The sequence below is a fragment of the Condylostylus longicornis genome, unplaced genomic scaffold (assembly GCF_029603195.1).
Source record: "Condylostylus longicornis isolate FDR11 unplaced genomic scaffold, ASM2960319v2 ptg000028l, whole genome shotgun sequence".
Lineage (NCBI taxonomy): Eukaryota > Metazoa > Arthropoda > Insecta > Diptera > Dolichopodidae > Condylostylus > Condylostylus longicornis.
The window spans coordinates 3,148,503-3,172,850 of NW_026577997.1; the positions used below are offsets into that span (position 1 = coordinate 3,148,503).

General features: G+C 23.9%; 1 protein-coding gene across 1 annotated transcript in view; it reads right to left on the minus strand.

The window, feature by feature from the left end:
• LOC129607674 (allatostatin-A receptor) overlaps positions 1–24,348 on the minus strand; it is a 96,008-nt gene that overhangs the window by 53,020 nt on the left and 18,640 nt on the right. The window contains exon 5 of the mRNA XM_055518826.1: positions 23,111–23,186. Coding sequence (XP_055374801.1) covers positions 23,111–23,186 — 76 coding nt within the window. The remainder of the gene's footprint in view (positions 1–23,110; positions 23,187–24,348) is intronic.

Sequence of the window (24,348 nt, forward strand, 5' to 3'; positions counted from 1 at the left end):
TATATAGAAAATTGGTTTACAAATTTCATACTTCTCAAAACGGAAATTTACAATTTTAAAATTATTTTGTAAAATTTTCTCTAGATACAAAAAATTCAAATTGCAGTTTAATTTGCTGGAAAAAATCCTGGTAGTATATAATAGTTGTGTCAAATTACTGCTTCATTTTAATCCTGAATAGATATGCGGATACGTTGTAAATGCAGATTCCAGATGCTTCTATGATTTTATTTTATCAATATTATGCAATTTATTGAATATGTCATCTTTTTTGCTATAGATGTTAAGAATAAAATTGATGATGCATTGCAATACAGTAAAAATCTTTTTTGCAGAAATGAAATGTTCTTACTAAATTTTTAGTTGATTTGGTCTAGGGTTGTCCGTTGGCTCATATATATGTCGATATATCAAACATTGATATATATCGAGTACAATCTTTGGAAAAATATCAATGATTTTTTCGGTACTAGATACTTGTTTAGCATTTACTGAAAATGACATTAACATTCGTTTTGATTTAAAAAATTTCGAAATTGACGTCAGTGAAGTTCGCGCATCAGGTGTTTACATAGGCAAAATATGACGAGTAAGTTGGAACACATGCGAACATTTTACTAATCTACTTAGAGATATATTTCAATTTGTCATTTTATTGTCTGCTCAAATACAAGAAAATATTTGTTACCACTGAGCAAATAATTTGACTTCTCGATATATGGCAAATTCTTTAATATCTAATATACAAAAACTATGACGTTGATATTAATATATCAGTTTAAAGCTTTAAACTTTTTTTTTGTAGTTTTTGAATGTAAAGGTTATCAGAATAATAATAGTGTTCGATGTTTATTCGCAGTTTGAATTTTGTTAGATACTTGTCAACAAAAACGTCTAATTTTAGCAGTACCCCACATGTTTTTATGTACTGTATGTCAAATACCGGGTCAAGCGGTTTTCAAGATTCATTTTAGTATATAACTTACATACATTTTATATGAAATTCTCAAGTGAACTATAAGCTTGACATACCCAGTGGATTTACGTTTTTTATTTTATTATGAGCAAAAGCAAAAGATAGTGTTGCAATTTAGAGATGCTTTCAGACATTTTGAAAATATGTAGTAATCATATAAGGCATTAATTTTTGTATGGCATATTTAAGCAAAAATATCAAATACAAAATTTAATAATAAAATAATATTAATAATAATAATAGTGTTGTGAAATAACCTTATAGGCCTTACAGGATAGAAGAATACTTTAAGTTCCAATTAAAGAAATTCACATCAAAATTTATTGTATTCATCTTGATTTTACTGTATATAATATCTATTTGTTCTTGCGATATCTTCTTTTTTTTACAAAAATGAAATCCTTAATTCATATCACGTTCTTTGTCACATACTGTACATATATTGGTATTAAATTTAAAAAGATATAAAATAAATATGAGGAAAAGTGTTTTATGACAGCTATGAAACCAAAATACAAGTATACATCAGATGTACAAGAATGTAGTACAAAGCACAGATGATACATTTTCAATACGAATTGAAAAGTATGAGAACAATTTAGTATCAGTTATGTGGAATGATTGTATTGATAATATAATAATGATTATAAAATAAAATGATGACAACGGCAATAATGATATTGAGTATAAATATTGATGGATGAATTTAAATTAAAAATTCAAAAAAATTCAAAAAAATTCTTTAATATTCTAATTTAATAGAGAAAAATGAGTATTGATATTTTAAAAATTGCAATACAAATATAATGGATTAATTGTAAAAATATTTCGGAAAGCACAACGCGTAAGGGCTGAGGAGCGGTCTCATAAATGGTTTCGATATTATTTAAGACTAAAGTTTCGATACGCCTATTATATACAAAGTATATGAATTTTTATGATATTTTTTTACGAAAAGTGGGTAAATAAAAAATTGTAGTAACGAGAGAAGGAAAGATGAACTCTATATATATATAGTTAAAAGTAAAATCAAATTTTGGTACTTTAAAAATTAAAGTACTTTTGAATAATTTCCAAACGTAACCTATTATAATTATTTTCGATACCATATGGTACTCTCGATACAAATATCGCTAAATATCGAAAGAAAGCGTCGGTACTATAAAATCAAATCAATACTCAACACATAGTGCCGTGACGTAATAATCATTAATTAAGTGTACCACAATTAAATTGTGGCAAAAATATGGGAATATATTTTTTAAATATTAGATTATAGACATAATTTAAGGATTATTCAATTTGTTTTATATGATAATCATTTAAGGATAAAATTTAAGTTTTGAAACAAAATAAACCAAAGTTTAATACATATGTATGTACATATTTCGATTGGAAAATTTTTTTGCGCGGCTTAGAAACATTTACTTATCCAGTAAGAATTAGGTATGTATGTACATTAATTAAAAAAATAGTTTTGAAAGATTCAGTAAATATCACTTGAAATAATACATTGTATTATGTAATTAGTTTCTTATTAGAAATTTTGGGCACTGAATTGGTTGTGGATACTTACAAAAATCAAAAAGCCTGTTGCATTCTTGGTTACAACTCCAATGGGATTTACAATGTTACAAGTATCTTTAGGGTCATTGACTCACTTTGAAAAATACATACATACATATGTATGTATATCTACATAATCAAAATTTGTACTGGTTTTTAAATTCGGCCAACTTGTATCTTGCCAAACAAATTTTGAGAGTATAGAGAATATTAGAATAAGGAATTAACACACAATATGGGTCCACATGCCATTATTTACGTGTTATCATATTAACTTATGAATATTAAAGAGCTGTTGGTATATTACTTACAAAATACTTAAATATTCAAAAATAATTAAGACAAAAGACAACTTCAGTTTCATTGGATCATACTTAATAGGTTTACTTTTATATTTTCGATATTATTTAGTCAAGTTATATCTTTAAAAAGTTTGTGTATCCACATACATATTTATATTCTTATCAAAATTAAATTTTATTTTTACAGTCTACCTCTAAATATCCTTATAAGACCTTTGATATTTATTCAAAAAAAGATTTTCAAATATTACACCTACAAGTATTCTTAAGGATTTTTTTGGTTCATTCGTTTTTAAATGTATAAAAGTAGAAATGTTGAATTTTTGGATGAATGTGATTGAATTGCGATGTATCTATATATACATATACATACGTATAAGTATTATAAAATAATTGATTTTCTCAGTTTTATGATTATCGCTGTTGAATAAAATTTATGTCTTTCTTAATATGCTGCTGACAACTCTGCGTGACAATTTAGTTTATATGAATGCGCGTGGTATAATTTTTATTGAGAAATCTAAATCAATAAAAAATTCCAAACGAAAATCTTCAACAACATTACTTCTTAGCTTTTCTTTTTATTCATAAAATCAATCCGTTTCTAATCTTTTGCAATAGAAAACACAAATCTGAATTAAAATTTTTGAATTGAATACTTGCGTGATTTTAAACAATTACAATAAAAAATTATTTATTAAAAAAATAAAAAGATTTTGATTTTTTTTTTATATTTTTCTTACAATTTGATTTTTTCGAATTAAACTTAATGTTCCAGACAAGAATAAATAAATTTAATAATTTTAAATGCTGCTATTTAAATATGCTTTAAAATCAAAAGTTAAAAGCATTGACCTCATATTATGCCTTTTGATTTACGAGTTAAGAATAATAAATTAAGTTTATTAAACATAATGTTTGTGTAATTTTATAGTATATTCCTAGTAGTTTTGGTAAAATTTTGAGCAAATTTTGGTCTTAGTATTATAAAAATCTCAAAAAAATTTATTCTAAAAGAATTCGTTTCTGAAAATTTTCGATTTTTTTGAGTAACAAAAATTTGAATTTCTTGAATATTTCTCAAAGAAAAGGAAATTTTAAACAATATTATTGGAAATCAAATTGCTAATCAAATTAGACGGAAGATACTATTCTTATCTAGAGGAATATTTTTAACTTTCAATCTTAATATTCAAGTGTTTCGCTCTTAATAAATTATTAAATTTTTTCCTTAACCTTAATAATTTTTTAGTGAAACATTTGAATTTTATTACAAAAATTATAAATTCTAACGCTATAACTCTTCAATACTGATATCAAAACTTTATATATCAATATTAATCCAGGATTTCCTTTTGAAATTATTACCGTTTAACATGTACCGTTAAATATTGATTTTTCTACTCATACATAGGTATATGAATGCATATATATTTATAAAATGGTGTGTGTATTATTTCTAAAAACATTCAGGTGTTTTAAGATTTTTGAGCCGTTAAAAAATTTACGTTTATTCTATAAAAATATTTTTATATTTTTTATTCTGTTTATTCTTATATTTTATCATATTTTATTTTTATAACTTTTATTTTATTTTAAAGATTTTAGGATATACATTGGATCCTTTTATATACTAGAAGAAAAGAGAAGAAAAATATAGATAAAACGTTTTAAAGATAAAATTTTATCGATTTTTAATAAAATAATTTTACGATTACGGTCTAGGAAGTATGTGAAGGCAATTCAAATTGAAAAATTTAAGGTGTATGGAAAGGTATGTAATCGTATAGTTTATAGAGTGTTTTTTTGTTGTCGTTATTAAATAAGTTTATTTAATTTAAGGTTGTTAGCAGCTTTGTATACAATAAAAAAATATCTTTTACAGGGATTTTCACTTAAATTATTTAATAAAGTTAATACCTAGGAAAAATTATATTAATCGAACTTATATTTTTACTTAAGATCCATTTTAAAATGTTATTACATTGTAGAATGTTGCTTTTCTATCTATAAAATAGATTCCATAAAATAGCTTGTGAATTTCCATAAAATAGATTGTGCAAAAATTAAACTATCCACAAAATGTAAAAGAATTACTAGGTGCTATACTATAATATCCGTGAAATGCATCCGGTATCGAAAATTAAAAATGTTCACACTGTTTCAATGTCAGAATAAAATTATTAAATGTAATAAAAATAACAAAAAACACCCATAAATTGAATTAAATGTTAACAAAACGCTTACTAAATTAGAAAACGAGAGCAATGTGCAAGTAAGCGAATTTGAAATGGAAACAAAAACTATTGCTGTTACATCGTTTTTCTTAAATCATTTTCAATAGAAAAGTAAAAAGCAAAACAAAAAGAGAAAAGAAGATATCTTTCATTGAATTTAATGTTGGAACAAGGAAAAATGAAAAGGACTATGAGATTTTTGGAATGGGTATCCACATAAAAGAAATAGAGAATATTATTTGTTAAATGCTTGGTACCTACGAAAATATAATAATGTGTTTTAAAAGATTTTAAAAGGATTTTCATAGGATTTAAAGAAAATTCCATTTATGATATGATTTTAAATTTTTTTTTTTGCTTTTTTGCTTTACATATTTGTTCAAGGATAAATTTTTTGAGATCAAAAACTATATAGTAACTGAGTAACATAAAAATATTTAAAATGCGAATCTTCTCTAAAAAATGGGTTTGTTTTATTTTTCTTTACGTAATAACACACAATATTCCTTTTTTTATCCTTTTTTCAAAAGTATAGCGAGAGAGGAGATCTTTTTTTGTTAATTTATATTAAAAGTAATAGTAAAAGATCATCTATCTGTGTATGTGGTTTTGCGAAACCACATTTGTGTCCAAAGAAATTTTTTAGCAGTTTATTAGGGAACGAGTTAAGTTAACGAGTAGATGGTTCTCTAAATTAGGTTGTTTACAAATTTTAAGTCAAGAAGTTCAGGCAATTTATAATAAGCTCCAATACATAATAATGGTGATTTTTTAGAAAATTGATAAAATAACTTGAATTAAGAATTATTATATGATTAGAAAATAGGTTTGTTTCTGATTTACAATTGCCACCTTAGGAGCAAGATCTAATTTCCTTTAGAAAGATACTGTCCTGTGAATTAAAAACATTTGCAATATCCCATTTTTCGTTCCGCTACCATTTTACATTTTATAAGCATTTTTGTAATTTCCAAAAAGAAAAAAACATTTGAAATTTATCATTTTTAAATATGCTGTGCTTTTTTCAAGGAAAACAAAGATTTATGTTTAGGTACATTGTTATAAGAATAAAATTTTATTGTACTTTTTTTTTTGCAAATTTATATAAAAATCTTGCATGATTTAGTCTTTATTATTTGTATATGTTTTGATTTATTTTTGCTTGTAAGTTAGGTATAAATAATAGAATAAATAAAGTAGGAGATTATGATGAAATCTTTATTGTCTATAATGCAATGGAAATCATTAAGTTGATTCTGTAAAATTTTATGAATTTTATGTATTAATGTAATGTTTTATTATGATTTTTCAGACTATATAATGGGTAACAAGTACGGTTGCAATTTTTTTTGTAATAACAGAGCAAGTATCTAGAAAAGCTATTAAATTTCAAATAATTTTACATTGATGAGTTCACAAATATTGTTGGAAACTTAATAAATATGTGAGTAAGCTAATCACATAAGTAAGTTTGTAGATCACTTTTTATTCTTTTCTTGATTCAGCATTTAATATCATCAAAGTAAAAATCATATTTTTTTAAGCACACTATCAAATAGTAATCAAATTACGTACATACATATATACATTGCTATTTCAAAAAAAAAAGTTCAACACAACATACTAACTTAAAATATTTAATATAAAGGTGAAAATTTCTTGTGAAAAAAATTAAAATAAGTAGACTGACAGAAAAATAATAATAATAATAAGAAGATCTGAATTGAAATTGCTGTATTGTATAAATTTATACATCCTTTTTTTTTTGTTACTAACATCTCGCTTTTAAATACATAGCTGTTAAAATATAATGGAATAAGAATCCTTTTAAAAGATAACTATTTTTTTATTTCTCTTTTAGTCAGTGTCACCGAAAGAAAATAAAATATTTCTAATTCAAAAATGTTGGAAAATTAAAGTTATAAGATGACGATGCAAAGGAGAAAATTATAGAATTTTTGTGCACCATATTCGAGTATCAAACAATAAATACGTCTTAAGCTCTTGTATAGAACTACCTTTATGAGTCGCACCATTTGAACAACTTTGCTTCTCTTATTTATGGAATATCATTTTGGCAATATAAAAGACTGGTTATGTTGCTTTTATATTAAAATTGTTAAATATCAGCTGTCGCCGGTATCATTTCAAACTAACTCAGCTTTATCTAACTTTTTAAAATAAAAGTTTTCTTTATCATAGTTCAATCAGACTAATATAGAACAAACGCCTTGTATTACTAAACTCATTTGAAAGGTAAATTAACCTAAAGAAATTTCAATGTAATTATTGTTTGATTATTTCCATTTAGATAGTCTAAATTAAATGTTATATCTTTATGTATAGTTTTTCGGATGAAAAATAAAAGGGATCTGATTATAAAAATATTAAATATCCTTTAGCAATAAAATCAGATTATTTCATTTTAAATTTCCGTATAACAATGACGTAGTTACATATGAATTGAAATAATAATACATTTTTTTTAGAAATTTTTTTATACATTGAGTGCATTCATAAGTGTACCATTTGCGTTATGTATTAATATGGGTAGGGGTATAATGTAGTACCTAGAAAACATAATATATGTATGTATGTACATCGTAAGTAGATACCATATTATTGTAAAATAGTTACTTGAATTGGAAAAAATTGCAATTTAATATTATTTTAAGAATTTTTTTGATTTTTTTCCTCTTTGTGAAATTCTGCTTTCTATTTGTTTTTTGAATTTAGAAAAAGGATTGCTTTTTATAAAATGATTATTAGATGAAATTCTTTTACAAGATATCTTATCTACATAGAAAATGTAGCTAAGATATTGTATACAAAAATTTAAATTAAATCAGAAATCATTGAGTTTCATTTACATTTTTTCAATTAGTTCCAATAACAAGATTATACATAATATTTTTACATATTGAAAATTAAATTCTGATTCATTGCTAACTGAAAAGAACAAATAAAGTTAAAATATTAGATGAAAAAAAAATGAATTGAATGAAATTAAATTGATTTGTAATGTTCAACTCTCCCACTTAAGGTACATACATACTTACAATTTGAAATATTGAACTAAATATGTATTTTTTAAATCATATTTTTGAACTTTTTGCGATTAATTTTTGGTTCAATTGTATTTAATATGCATTTATGTAAGAGGTATTGCTATCACTGTATTTTATTGGAAAAAAATATTTAAAAATTGTGAATTTGCAAGAATATTTCAATTATATTTTTTAAATTCCATTCACTTTTTAAATATAATTTCATTCAGATATTGATTATGACTATATTTTAGGTGGTCCATTTGAGAGAACTAATTTTGAGTTATTTTTCCAACATAATGGGTGGAGAGTCATCGATATTGAATGGAAGATATACATATGAAAAGGAAATGTAGTTTAGAGGAGTCAAACGTGGCGACCAAAATTTTGAAGTTTAAAAAATTAAATTTAACGGAAAATTTAAGATAAGACATTTGCAACTATAACGAATCCCTCACCTGGAGCACAAAAACTGAAACAGCAAAAGAAAGTTTAATTGACAGGGCACAAATTTTCGTTTTAAAATTTGGATTTTATAATAATTGTTGGATTTTTGCATTTTTATCATAAATGGAGTTCGAATAGTTATTGGGCCTTCAAATTTAAATACACACGGTAGTGAATATGAAGAAGAAGACTGTAATTATTAAACTTTCATAATAATATTGTAGACCATAATTAACGAATACTAAGATTGAAAAATCATCATGTTAAGGTAATTTAAACAAAAAATAATTTCTAAATCAAATTTTAAAATCGAAAACCTTTAATTTAATTTTTAAAGACTAATTTGTCTCGAAGCAAATTCTATACACATATGTACATATAGTGTACAATATATTCTATGTCTAAGAAAAACAAAAATCAAAACTATAATTTTGAGATGAAGGTCCGGATGTCCTTGATTTTATATAATCAAAATTTATTTTTTTTATATGAATGTATGTATATCTATGAAAGTGTAAGAAATTTATGATGAAGAAATTTGATGAAATATTTCTTTTTTTTTTTTTTGCTATCTACAAAGTCTATTTGATACTCAAAGTATTATTAAATTTTTTATGTACTTTTAATAATATTGGTATCACATCCTTTTTCTTGCCATATTAAACGTTATAAGGATTTTGTAGCTTTATCTTTATATAGCCGCACATGCCTTTAATATTCACATTTCTTGGTATAACCACACAAACAATTTTTAATATTAGGAATGAATTTGACCTTAAAGATTTTGTTTCCAATATCTTTGGTACCAAAATCAATATAAAAGGATGATATATTTTTATATATGGGAAAAAATTAATTTATAAAGAGATTTTGTTTAGTTTTTTTTTTTTGCTATTAAAGTGTATGTGCATAACGACAAACTTATAATAGTTCTAGGAATGTAAAATTAGAAATCAAATCAACTGTCCCGGAAAACTTTTACAAAAAACAAAATTATTTTATTTGTTTTCTTGTTCTTTTCTCGTGCCAGTTTATTTCAGAAAAACTTTGTCATACTGATCATTGTGAATTTTCATTCAGTTTGTATATAGTTTTATTCATATTACATATGAACATAGTTGGTCATTGTGTCTGATGTTGTTTTTATAAATCTGGTTTTGATTGATAAAACCAAAAGCAAATATTTTCAGAGTTGTAATGAACTTATAATTTGAAAAATATGGAAAAGCCGCTAGAAGTATGTAGCCTTTTTTCATATTTTTCATAGCTTTGGGGTACTTTTCATATGAAAACTAATAAAAAATTGATTTTTCCAAAACGAAATATTCATTTTTCATAGAAAAACACGAAAATAAATAATTTTATTAGAAAAAGGAATCTATCATAATCCTTAGACTGAATAATTTTTGTCAAAGATGTAGTCAATAATAAAGATGTCGTAATAATAAAGTGAATCTTTGCTTTTTTTTAAGTTTTTCTATTCTGTTTTGCTATTTTATTTTGGTTTAACAACTTCTTCATACCTATGTATGTAAGTTCACATATTGTATATCTTATACATAATTTGCTACATATAGAAATAGATTTAAGTACAAATATGTTGCAGCAAGTAAAAACCCCATAAGTTCAATTTTGTTCTTTCACTTTATAAGAAAATTTTTCTTATTATTATGAAACGAAATGCTAATGCCTTAACTTAAATATTTTTGCTTTAACTGCATTAAAAGAAAGATTGAGTTAATTATTGTTGAATTATTTTTATGCAAAAAAGCAGAGAATCGAATTCAGATTCGTGGTTCATTGGAACTGGAGAGTCATTGGAAAATTATGAATTCCATATAAAAACTTTTGATTTCAGAAATATTTTTCTAAATCGGTTTTTTATTTATAAAAAAAATAATTTTTATCCCACTATTCCATTTTTTATTTTCCAATTTATTACTCAACTTACTAAATTTTTTTCAGGAACATGAAAATCTCCATAATTTGAAGATCAAATAATCAGTTGATTTTAAATCCAAATCTTGACCTAACCTGACTATAAATGTTATAAATATTCAAATTTTTATTCATACATAAATGATTGTTATCAATAACAAGTGTTGTCCTCTTTAATAAACAGAATAATATCCATATTTAGAATGCAGGAGAAACTATCATCTTAACGAATATGTTACGGTTATATAAGTGAATGAATAGACATTTGAATGTGGATCCATGACGACCTTTTTCAATTCAATATATACAGCCTTAAAAATTTCTATTTAACTGAATATCCTTTGAAATAAAGACAACCACATAATTCGACATATATTTTTTCTTTAATTTTTACATTTCTTATTATTTCTTTGTACTTTGTTTGTTATTCCTTTGATAATAAAATCGAACCTTTTTGTTTTTTTTTATTGGAACCTCTTTGCTGTGATGTGTGTGTTCAATCTCTGAAGGATATGGTTAATATTGTCTGTTTCATTCATTTTTTTTACTTTTACTTTCTTTTTTGGGTTTCGGCTCTTACTTAATAAACTGTATATGTACTCAATAATAATATGTAGTCGATAATCCATTTTACTGGTTCCTATTTGTTGGCCTCAAAAAAAAAAAAAGGAAAATTTTAACATAAGTAAAGATAATTTCCGTTATTTTTTTCCATACTATTTTGTTAACAATCTATTAAGACATAGGACCCGTCGATACATACTCAACATTGTATTTTCTTCATAGCTAAATTCATTCAAATGAGAATCGGGTACATAGATGAAAGGGATAATGTCAGAATCCAAATTCATAATATGCGCTTATGTGTTTATGTTGATTTTAAAATAGAAAAACAGAAAATTATAAAAATGATCGCATTTTTTCAAATTTTCTTATTGAACATAATTTTAAATATATGTGTGATCAGACGAATTAAACGAAAGAGGATACAATGATATTGGAAACATAAGGAAAGAGGAAGATGAAAATCGAAATTTTGCTTTTTTCTCTTTTGAAAAATATAATTGTGATTTTGATCTTTATGGAAAATGATTTTCTCTTTAAGGATTTTTTTTCCTTTTTTTTGTCATATAAAGTTTTTGGTCTTTTCCACCATAATGTATGTAAGTAGATATGTGCGGGTAAATGCTGTATAAATGTTTATATTTTTGTGGGAAATTTCATTCACTAAAAAATTAGATTGTTTATGGTTACTTTGATCCTTTTAATAAGAAAAGAAGACAACAAAAAGGAAAAAATTTGTAATGGGAAAAATAAAATTTAAAAAGAACCTATTCCTATCTACAATTCTTTTGGTTATTTCATGCTTTTCTTCATTATCAAAACTTTCTTTACATTTTTTTTTTTTTTTGGTTCAAGAAAGAAAAAAGAAGATAAACAAAATAATACTTTTGTTAAAGAGATTCAAATTATTTTTATGGTTTCTTTAGTTAATGCGATAAATTGATACAATTATTATACTTATGTATGTATATGGTCTTTTTAAAAATCTTAGAGCCTTAAACTTAGACACTCTTTTTAAAGTAGATTACTTTAGGTTTTTTCTTAAATTTAAAAGCTTACATTTCTTATTTAAAATACGCAGCGAACCAAACGGGTTTTGCACAGAGAATCATTATTGAATTTAAAAGACAAAAAAGAATTCGATGATACAGAAAAATCTTAAGCTTTGCCTACTTTTAGATGATTTCATTATCTTGTTTAAATTAGATTGATACTAAACAATATTATTTCTTTATTTTGTAGGTACTAATTAGCTCGAATTTGAAGCAACTTATAAAACGTTAAACCAGTGAACAAATTTAATAATCTACTGGAAAAGAAAACTGAATTTTAAACATGCTAAATGTAATTAAACATGACTGAATTTTAAACATGCTGCTGTCTAGTATATAAAATGTACTAATCAAATGTACAATGGAATGATCTGCCGCCCCCCAGTAATGGAGTGTTAAATAGTCATACTGCTCGGCAATATTAATATAAGTGTTGCCTAGGAAGACATTCATTGCAAAACTGTTATTAAAGAAAATGAAGTTTTAGTAAGATTTCGTACCTTCCTTTTTAATTTTAAATTTTTAAACCTAAATATGCTTGAATAGATGTATGCATAGCCATTACCAACACTAATACGCAGTCCATTTTTGTATACTAACCATAAATTCAACTATCTTTAGTTTACAATATTTGAAAGGAAAATCCAGAGGGTGGGAAAAAGGTTAACATTATTATTAAAAAAAAAAACTTATTTTCTCAAGCAGAAAATGGAAACTGTCAAGGAAAAATAAAGGGACTTGTATTTTGTTCTCTTTTTTTTTTTGATAAAAATGAAAACAAATAAAAGTTAAAAGATTTTTTCATAAAAAAAAAGTGGGTATACAAGCGGGATCCGGTACGAAAATTGTTTGCTCGTAAAACCAAAACAAATATAAAAGTTTTTTTCCTTCATACATAAACGGACAGGTGTTGAATTTTTTTCTTTTTTTTACTTTTATTTATCAGTGAGTTGTGATCTTACCCCTTTTTTTTGTATATTTGTGTGTTTTTAATCCTTAAATTTAAATAAATACTGACCCGTATAGATAATAAATAGAAAAAAGACTATTATTGTACTCTGTCATTCAAAATTTGAAAACCGAAAAAGGAAACTTTTTTTTTTGTATCTGGTCTATTGTAAACAAAAAGAAAACTGTACCTCAAAATTATCTTCTTTAGAGAATTCAAATATAAAACGATTCTGAATTATTATGTGAGTTTAATATGTAGCCCTTGGTTTGTGTGGGTAAGAAGAATAATTTGGTTTTATTTATTATAATTTGAAAATATCAATGCAAATAATTTAATTCAAATAAAGTAGATTAATTTATTATCAGATAGTTTTAATAGATTCAAAAAACTCAAAATACATATATGAAATCACTGTTTTGTATGGCTCGGAGAAAGCCAAAAAGGAATAAATATGTTGAAAATGGTCTTTCTTAAAATTTTCAAGATGTTTTTAGGGCTGCCTTTTGGCCAAAACAAATTTTTATCAGTAAAACTACTATGATATGCTCTGCAATGTCTCTCTGCTAATTCCATAATATTGGAATTTTTTGCTTATGTCGCTTGTATTGTATTATAATTTCTATCTCGATAGTAGATAAGCAAATAATTGTCAAAAAATGAAAACTAAATTTAGTGAATCGGTTGAAAGCAAAAAATTAAATTATTAAAATTTTCTATCATTTATCATAATACCATTGGTCAGAGAAAATAAAAAAAACGGGAAATATTTTTAACTTTAACGGCAAAACAGGAACTTTTTTTTTATAATTTCCGGTTTTGTCGGAAAAAAATTAATATGCTGAGAATGGAACAGGAAAATTTATTGCAAATTGTTGGCGTAAATTCACCCACTGTTATAAATCAGAAACAGAATTAATAATGAAAAAAAAAACACCAAAAAACCAAAAATGAATTCTAGCCGGGAGAAAATTTGATGAAACTCTTTGTTTTTCCTACTTTGCTTTCTGTCTTCTATTGTTTGATAGCGGTTAAAGAGATAATAAATGGATTTTTAAACAGGTGTTTCTCCTGAGGTCATTTTACAAATTAAAATAAGACAAAAGTAAATTAATTCTTTCTTTCTTCGTCTTTTGTTTTTGTTTTTCAATTCTTTTGTTTATTTTTCCTCAATTTCTTTAATTTCCTTCGTTTACCAATTGAAAAAAAAATAAGCAAATTACTTTAAAAAAGCATGAATTAATTGAGTCATTTATTTAGAAATATCCTCGTGCCGTATTTAAATAAAAAGCCCAAGAAGGATATTATAACTTTTCTTTATAATTTTAATTTTAAATAATAATATTTGAATTAATGGTAAAAAAAAACCAATTCTGAAAACGTATAAAGGCAAAAATCATTATTAATGACTTGTTAGTAGCGTTCTTTCAGGTGAGAACTACGATTTTTTGTAAAAGAATTGCATTTTATATTTTGGTATTTAAAAAAAAAAAATTATATTAAATTTTCAATTGTTCTTTTTGTTAAATTAAGTCTTATTATAGATTGTCATAGCCATATATAGCCATAAAAATCTCGAACTCTTGTTAAGATGTTAAAGATTTCTAAACGAAAGGTCACAAGAAATATCTTATATACCCTTTAATAAATAAAAATTGTTAAAATATTATTTGCAATTTACTTTTATAGTTCAAGGATAGAAAATATTTCTACTTAAGCTGATAAAAATATTTGAAAAATTTTCAACCTTGTAAACTTATTGCGCGAAAGTAATTTTGTAATATTATTTTAATTCAAAATTACACCTAGGTAATAGAAGAGATGAAAAAGAATTTAAGAAAGAATTTATTTATTAAATTTCATTAAAAGGAAAAATGTATTTAAGAAAGTTTTACAATAAATATTTCTTTTAGTTTTAAAGAAAATTTGATTTTCCCTTATTATTATAATAATTTAATTAAAGCAAACTAATCATATTTTAGAATTTTAGATTAATTTTGTGTTTTGAGTTTCTCTTGTTAAATATGTGATTGTATTAAAATTTGACAGCAATATAAGGGTACCGTAACTATTATTTGCGATTTATATGACAGCTTATTTTAAATCGCTTTTAAAAATGTCATTTCTAAGTATTTTTTCTTTACAAAAATTTTTGCTTTTAATGAATGCTTCCCGCCATTGAAGCAGGGAACTCTAAAATTTTCTTATTATTTTTGTTATCTAAAAAGATAAGAATTGATTCTTTAATTTAGTAAAAAAATTATATTTTTCAAATTTTATTTAATTTTTATCATAAACGTTATGATAATAGGTATTTTGATATGACATTGACATTTTAAAAGGGTTAAAAGTTATTCTAAAGTTGTCAAGCGAAATATGCACGTACTTTCCTTTTTTTTCTGAAGTATAAATTTAAATATTTTATTAAAATTAATTTAAATAAGTGTGGATGGCATGGTAATATAAATTGGACTTGTATAATAAATTTAAGATTCAATAGTATGAGATGCTTGTGTCCTAAAAGTACACTTTGGTTAACTGTATAAATATAATTAAGTATCTTTTAAGTTTTTGTTATAAAAAAAAAGTTTAATATTCCATTTTAAATAACTTTTAATGAATTTTGTAAGGTATGCTCTATTTGAATGGCAATAATAATTGAAGAGACATTTTTAAGATGGTATTATTAAAAATGTTATATGCATAAATAATAAAGAATACTTAATATTTTTTCTTAAAATTAAACATTGAATGACTTTATGGAGGTCTCATAATATTTACATTGCATTTATGTATGTATATAAAAAGAGTAAAAAAATAAGTATTGAGGAGGTACCTTTCATAATAGAACGTTGATTCTGTTACACGCGAAAAAATCTAACCTTGTAAATTTTAAATGTCAAATAAAATTTTGCTTTAATATTTTATTGAATTAAAATCGTCTCAAGTTCAGGTTGGAAAATATTGAAATTTGAGATTCTTTCTAATGGTTTGTTTTGTCATTTTATCATTTTTTCCTGATCAACTTATCAAATTTTTTATTAATATTTTTAGAAAAATAATAATTTAGAATGATTTATTAATCGTTTCAAATTAGTCATTTAGCTATTAGCAATGTCATTTGATTTGACTTTTCTAAGTTCTAGATTGAAGTTATTTTCTTTGATGGTACGTTAAAGCTGCTGTTGTAATATGTACATGGTGACAAAAATATTAAGAAAACAATATTAAACGTGAATATTTTGATATTCTAGCAAAATGTGCGAAATTTTAAATATCAAATAGACATTACAAAGTCTCAAATTAAATCAAAATAAATTCATCATCAAATCAAATTAAATTCATGGAATAAAATTCTTGAGCTCACGGATATGCATATTATGTAGTATATTATTTTAAAGTGCTATCAATTTGTCTCGAAGAAATTTTAATTCTTGAAAATACCTATATATGTACATACATATACTTACTTAATTAATGAGCTATTCGTTGATCTTCAATTCATTTAAAATTTTACAAATCAATTTAAAAAAAAAAAACATTTCAAGGATATATTAAATTTTTTTGACATACTCCCCACAATTCGTTCTTTACATAAGGATTTTCAACTTTTATACCTATTGTTTAAAATTTTAAAAGAAAGAAAAGGAATAATTTTTTATTTCACAAGTTTAGTTGTTTACGCGTATGTTGACATGGAAATTTTTGTGACAAAATATGCCATTAGCAAAAAATCGAAATATATAATCAAAAACGATATTGTGTAAATTTCTCGATTGTAACAGTATTTTCAAGTGACATGATTAACATCGTAACTTTAAAAGTTCAACTTTGAAAACTTGAAAATTGACAAAGATGTTAAGAATTATTGTCGATAAATTCAGGGAAAGGGATTCCACTCACATTGTGTTGTTAAGATTAGGTAAATTAACATTAAAGATAAAGAAAAATTTAGGGAATTTTTTAGCGAAGATCTTCTACTAAACTGACTAAAAACCACCTTTTATATTTTATGTTCTTTATCGTTTGCATACCGAGAACAAAAAAATAGAATAAAACAAAAGACTTAATGACAAATCAACATGAAAAATAAGTAAAGAAAGCAAAAGTTTTTCAATTAAAAAATTCATCATTTTCTTTTTGGTTTCTTTAACCATATTTTGATATACCCATACTACGTCATACCCAATATACTTTGTCATTTGACTTTGTTACAATTTATTGAATCCTTCAATACCAATACTCCTCGTTCTGTACAAATGAACTTTTTCCTTTTGTTTTATTTTTTGTTTTTTTCGCTTGTTTTTAAACTGAAAATATTAAGAAGCGTGTAGGATTTTCAACAATTTTTTTTTTTACTTTATGTTTAAAGGTTAAAAGAATTTTTTCTTGTAATTTGTCTGAATTTCATTTTAATTTTAGGAACAATCTATTAAGAAAATCGATATTAAGAATGGTGAGGACAAGAAATTTCTGTTTTAAGGATTAAAAGAGGTTTTAAAAAAAAACTTCTTAATTGGAAGAAAGAGGAATAATGGGAAACAATAAAAATATTGGAGTTTATGTACAACACTCGAAATGTTTCTGATGGTGGTATAAATTTATTTAATATTCTGAAATATATGTAGGATCTAGTTATAAATTGCCTGCGTACGGAAATATTGTATTTAAAACGATTCATAATTAAGATTCGATTTAAAAGCTACTAACTTAATGGCATTATCAGATAATATTAATTGATAATTGGCCGTCTGTAAGTAAATTTAAGGCAAACCTTATCTATTCGAGTAAATCCAGTGAAGGATGATTTTTAATTGCCTGAAGAACAGTTTTTCTTGTCAAAAACAAAAATTTTCCGTAAAAGTATTTATTTTGAAAGTAGAAAAAAATTCAATTCAAGTATAAACTTTGCTCTTTAATTGATTCAAAGTTTTGCGTTTTACTTAAAATCGGAGTTTGAGTCTCTTTCTCCTTAGTGTTTGTTTTCTTTTTTTTAATTTTTGGTGACATTTTTTGGGAAAAGTTTATTTTTTTTTTATTGGTATTATTCCTTTGTTATATAATTTGGTTGTCGGCGGATTCATTATCCTAATTGATGATTAGAAAGAAAACGAAAACAGAAAAGTACAAAAAACTTTCCCCTTAATCACTTTTATATTTTCATCATGGTAATAAAACCAAAAACAAAGATTAAAAATATTTTTAAAAAATTCAAAAGTAATTTTAATTTTTCGTGGAAATTTAGGCTGAAAAGTTTTTGTTAAGTTTTTTGTTTGTAGGGTTTTTTTTTTATTGTCAAAATATCTGTTTTACTGAATAATTTATAGAATTATCATGAAAAATCTATTAAAGTAAATTAGCTGGAAAGATTTAATATATAGAATATGGAGGAGAGTTAGAGGATAAAATTTTATGTTGTACTTGTATTACACAAACACAAAAAAAGTAATGAAAAAGTTGGTTTAAGGAAACTAAAATTTGTGAATTATTAATAGAAATCCTTAACCAATATTTTTAATTACCTACCTGTAAAAAAATTTCCTGAAAATAATTTTTCACCGTCTATCGATAAAATATAATTTCGGGCATGTGTTTTGGATTTTGATCCTTCTAGAAATTATTATTCACATATACATACATACATATATTATGAAAAATGAAAATTTATAAATTTTTTCATAATTTTTTTTTAAAGAAACTTTAAAAGTAAAGCAAAAATATTCTCTATTTCATTTTTGAAAAGTTTTAAAAATTTAAAAATAGAATAAATTGAAAGGATATTTTAAGTTTTAAGGCTTGTGTTGGTAAAATTAACTATACAACTGCTTTTCATAGTTACAATATTATGACTATAACTGATAAAATTTCTATTTTAGATTTTCTTGGAAAGAGCTATTAATAATTTACGTATGTATTTACTGAGGCTATTTATATAGAGATGTATTTGTGACGAAGATGAAATGACGAAATCATATAATTGAGAAATTTTCATTCAGTACTTCGTCATTTAATTTGTAAAATGAAGTAGAACACGCTACAAAATGGGGATGACGTAAAACAATACGCGGTCATATATCAGAAATGAAACAAGTATGAAGCACATATTTTAGATAGTAAAAACACGACAGTTGAGCAAATTATGAACTAATTAAGCCATCTTCTTAAAGCTACATAATTGTATTCAGCAATGAAATGAGTTATAAAGTATATCTTGAACTAAAACATATACATAGCAAAAGATGTCAATGATAACTCTAGCCTAAAAAATAATGGTGTATATCATTTTTGCGATGGAAATGTTTGAAACAAGTTAAAACTAATGAATCAATCATGAATCGTGGAAATATTACGGCAGTGATGGTAAATAAGATACAACATTAAATAAATTTATATTTTTAGCACATCATTAATATTGTTGTTCCAATCAACATAATATGTATTGCAAGTTAGCACAAAAGGGTTCTTATTATAGTATTTATTTAAAGTGTTAAATTATTTTTAATTCTAAATGCTGATTCATTATATTCTGAATAATTGTTACTTCAACATATGTTAAACTGATTTTTTTTTTAAATACCTTAACAAATTTATTCCACATCATACTAAACACATTCATAAAACAAATTAAATTATAAAAAATATATATATTATCGCAATTAGGTAAATAAATTATTAAATAAATTATCACTATTCATCACACATATAGTTTAAGCATATTGTTTTTAAATAAGGAAATCACTTGACTCAACAAAAAAAAAGCAAAATAAAAAGAGTTATGAGAATTTAATACAAAACAATCTTATGTTATCCTTTAATAATATAAGAACGTTCTATAGAACATACACACATCCAAATCGAAACATTTATATTTATAAAATAAAGTTAGAAAATATCATTTGTTGATTCTACCAACACCATAGTCCAAGAAAAAAGATAAAAACAAAATTGAACGGAGAGAAATTTTCAAAAGAAGAAGAAAAAATAAAAACGAAAAACTTTTGCTCTCTGACTTGGCAAAATTTCAACAAATTGCCTGATGAGCGTTTAATATCCTTTTAAAAGAAACCACAATATTACCATATTATATTCATATAGAAATCAAAGTTAGTTTTTAGCCAAACAAAAAAATATAAAAAAAAATAAAAGATATTATTTCTTTACCAAAAGTTTTCCTCCTCCATGTATCTTGGTAATAACTTAAGAAAATTTTATTTAAAAGTGTTAGAAGCAACAATATCCTTCTTATTATTATTATTTTGTGTCAGTGTATTAGGAAAAATAATGAATATTGTCTTAAAATAAATATAAGTTTAAAATAGATTTAATAGGTAGGTAAAGATTTGTGAAATATTTTTTATCATAACAAAAATTTTGACTTGTGAATTGGAATTTTCCTATTTCTAATTAGATTACAGGACAAACTCCGAATTGAAAACTCCTTATAATAGTGTACATAATTATACTCCCAAGAAATTAATTAAAAATTTTCGATCAAAATTCTCTATCACGCCGTGATTTACTCTAAAATTATTTGGTATATGTAGTTTTGTGATTTCTTAAGATTGATTTCGGATCAGGCCGTAATATTTTTATTTTGTGTATAATTATTAATTCTTTATATGTACTTAGTATTTTAAAATCCTCTAATTCACATTCAATTCAAATTAAATAAATATTTAAAAGTGATGAAAAATAAAGAGTGTGCTATATTTCCAAGAAAAATGTTTTAACAAAAGTTATTTTCTTTGATAATTTGTGGATGCAAGGTTCTTGTAATAGAATTTTCAGTTTTATAGTCGGCGTATCTGCTTAAAATTTCATACTTACACTTATTTTAGTAGACTAAACATGTACCGAAAATAGTTTTGTTAAAAATATGAAAAGATTTATTTACATTCCATTAAGGAATATATTATTTTTTTTTCTACATAATATTCAAAAGATTTTTGAAATGTAAACACGTTTACATGTGAACGTCTGTATGTAAAGCCTTTTATACCAAATGTATAATAGAATATTATTTATATATGTATGAATGGTATTATCCTTTTCTTCTTATTATTTTTGGTAACCGCACTTAATTTTGTAAATAAAAATATTTTCTTCTAAGTTTCTTTGATTTCTTACGGAACGAATGGAATGGTTACCATTCTGATTCATTCTATTGTAATGATTTATGTATTTTATGGGAAAATTTTAATATATTTAGATATGTACAGAATTTGTGTTTAAGGTTTCTTATACTTGATATATCAATTAAGAAATTTTTTAAAAAAGTTTTTAACAGCACCATCTTTAAGTGTTTCTTTATTTTTCATTCAGAGATTCTTAATCACATGGTTTTGGTATACAATGCTTAAAATTTCTTTCAGCACCCTCAATCTATAAGTTGAATGAAAAATATTTTGGCAATTGATGAAATATTTGGCAATAAAGAACTCAACTAATCATTGAATCTTGGGGTAGTCACAATGTGGTTCTTTTATCGATCATGTAGACGCAATCGGCGTATAAACCCATATAGAGACTTGTACTTTGTATATAGGTAGATCAGGTTTGGATTCCGATTCTGATGTACTACTGATGCTACTGATACAAAATCGTTTGTTGTTAGCTTTGTGTCTAAAAGTAATGATAACTCATAGACCTACAGAGGTTATACATATATTTTATTTGAAACCAAATCTTTAGAATCACTGAAAAAGGAATATTTACATGAGTTTCCTTTTTTTATTTTCGCATGTGTTAAACGAACACAATTGGGAATGATTAATGATATTATAAAATAAATTATTTTTTTCTTAAAAGGCTTTTCTCATTTCTGTATATATATATTTAAAAAATATCAAAAAGTTACAGGGTATGAAGATTTTGATTGCTGTGCCAAAAGCGTTTTATTGAAAAATGTTTGTCATTATTTTATATTTAAATAAAAAATTTCTTTATTTTCTAAATTAACATATTAATTTGTACTTATGTGATTTGAATTAAATACTTATATGTATATGTACTCGTATATAGTTGAGTAGATCTAAATAGTGTTTTGATTATAATCAAAATTTTTCATTCGATGAAATCAAACACTTTCGAGTTATTTATGGTGATCGAACAAGATTAAAGAATTTAATTAATTATGTAAGAATAAAACTTATATAGCAATAAAATTTTAATTTACATAATAAAGTTTGGGGAAAATTTTTAAAAAATTATGGCTTAATATATTCAAATTAAATAAATTTATTATGCCAATAATTCATAGTCTATTCAATTCAGTTCAATTCAAAACATTGAATAGAACAAATTCAAATTTTAAAATTCAAAATTTTTTTCGAATTATTTTGAATTGTAGAATTTTAAATTGCAATTCTAGATCTTTTTAAAATTATTTGAATTTATTTTATTATTAATTATTGAATTGAAACAGTTTCTTTGGGGATTTTCAATCAAACTTTGTGTCTATGTTGAGGTTTTTCATTAAAAAATTGAAATTTTACTAGTATGCATTTTTTTTTTAAATAAATTTAATTCTATATTAGAGTCAGGATTTTTAACATGAAAGGGTAATTATATATAAATAAGAAAAATATATAAAAATTTAAAAAAAAGTTCAGATCCCAAAGGATAACATCCCAGATAATATTAAAAAGGATATACGAGTATAAATTTTGTAATGTATGCAAATTTATTTGCTTTTACAATTCTCTTTCTCATCTCTTTTATCATCATTCCCATTTTGTAGAACCACCCCAAAATATTTTCTTGGTTAATACACACTTTCTTAGATTACATTTTATTTTTCTTTTGAAGATGAGATTTAATTTACGATAGAGTGTTATTTTTTTTTTTTCTTGTTCTTTTATGTTTTCATACCTCATACATTATTCTATTACGATATTATAATAAAAATATGCAAATAATATAAATTTAATAAATTTAAATAATATTAAAAAAAAAAAGAAAAAGTAAAAAAAATCTTTTTGGTAAAAGAATTTCATGAAAAACATTATTTTTTTTCTTTTTTAATGTACTTACATGAATAGGCAACCAACAAATTGCGAAGGCTAAAACAACAACAACAACCATTCTAGTAACTCTTCGTTTTCCTCTCCTAAAAAATAGAAAATTATAAAAAATGTAAGAAATTTGAAAATTCAATGCGAAAAAAATGAGAAGAAATGGTGGGAGCTGACTGGATTTTTGCATTCCATTTTAAAATAAGTGTAATTATAAAATATATAGGATTATAAGAATAATATATAGGTAGGGCTATTTTGATACTTTGTTGATTCTACAATGCAAAATCGTTAAATTTAGGTAATTTTTAAAGAATAAATTTTCAATAATTAAGTAAAAATAATTTATAATGAAGTAACTTACTCGTTTCACGTTTCCTAGGTTTACATTTTCTCATTTATATATATATACGCTATTTCAACATTTAATCGATAACACTTTTAAGTCTTCATAGTGGGACATTCAAGATTTCGCAATTGTCCTTAAAATTTTATAATCTTATATTAACGTTTTTTCATTTCACATCACATTTCTCTTATGGTTTAGTCAGGGAACTTCATTTAAAGAATTTTGACCTTTTTCGTATAATTTAAAGATTTTTCATATTTACAACATCTCTAAAAATTTTTCACAAAAATTTTTCTAAAAATGCTTTATTTATTTAATTTTAGGCTGAAAAAGTGATCAACAATAAATGCCTTCATTCAAAGACATTCTGTTTATTGAATTTTAAAATGCAATTTTATTAAAACCATATTAAACAACTATTATAAAACTATTATAAAAGAAAAAATGTTATTCCAATTTATATCGCAAAAATAATACATATTCTGCAATTGAAATATTGAAATTTAGTAGAATGAAAAGGACTCTAATTCTATTACGAGGAATATTACATAGTATAGCAGAATCAATAAAAAAATTTAAAAGTGTACCTATATTTGATTTTCTTTTGCCATCACTTCAGTATTTTCAAATGTTCAACTATCACAACCTCTTCATTACAATAAATAGCAAGCAAATGATTTCACTTATGGTACCAGTGTTCTTAAGAAATCAAGACACTTGAATATTATGAGCAGAATAGTTATCTGTCTATATTTGTTATATCATTCATATTAACAATTTTATTGAGCATCTTCCGTCTAATTTCTTTATTATTGAATAATTGAATCACAATATTTTAATATCATCATAACCCCTAATGAAATCTCTTAAATTCACAAAGACTCACGTATTTTAAGTATGATATTATG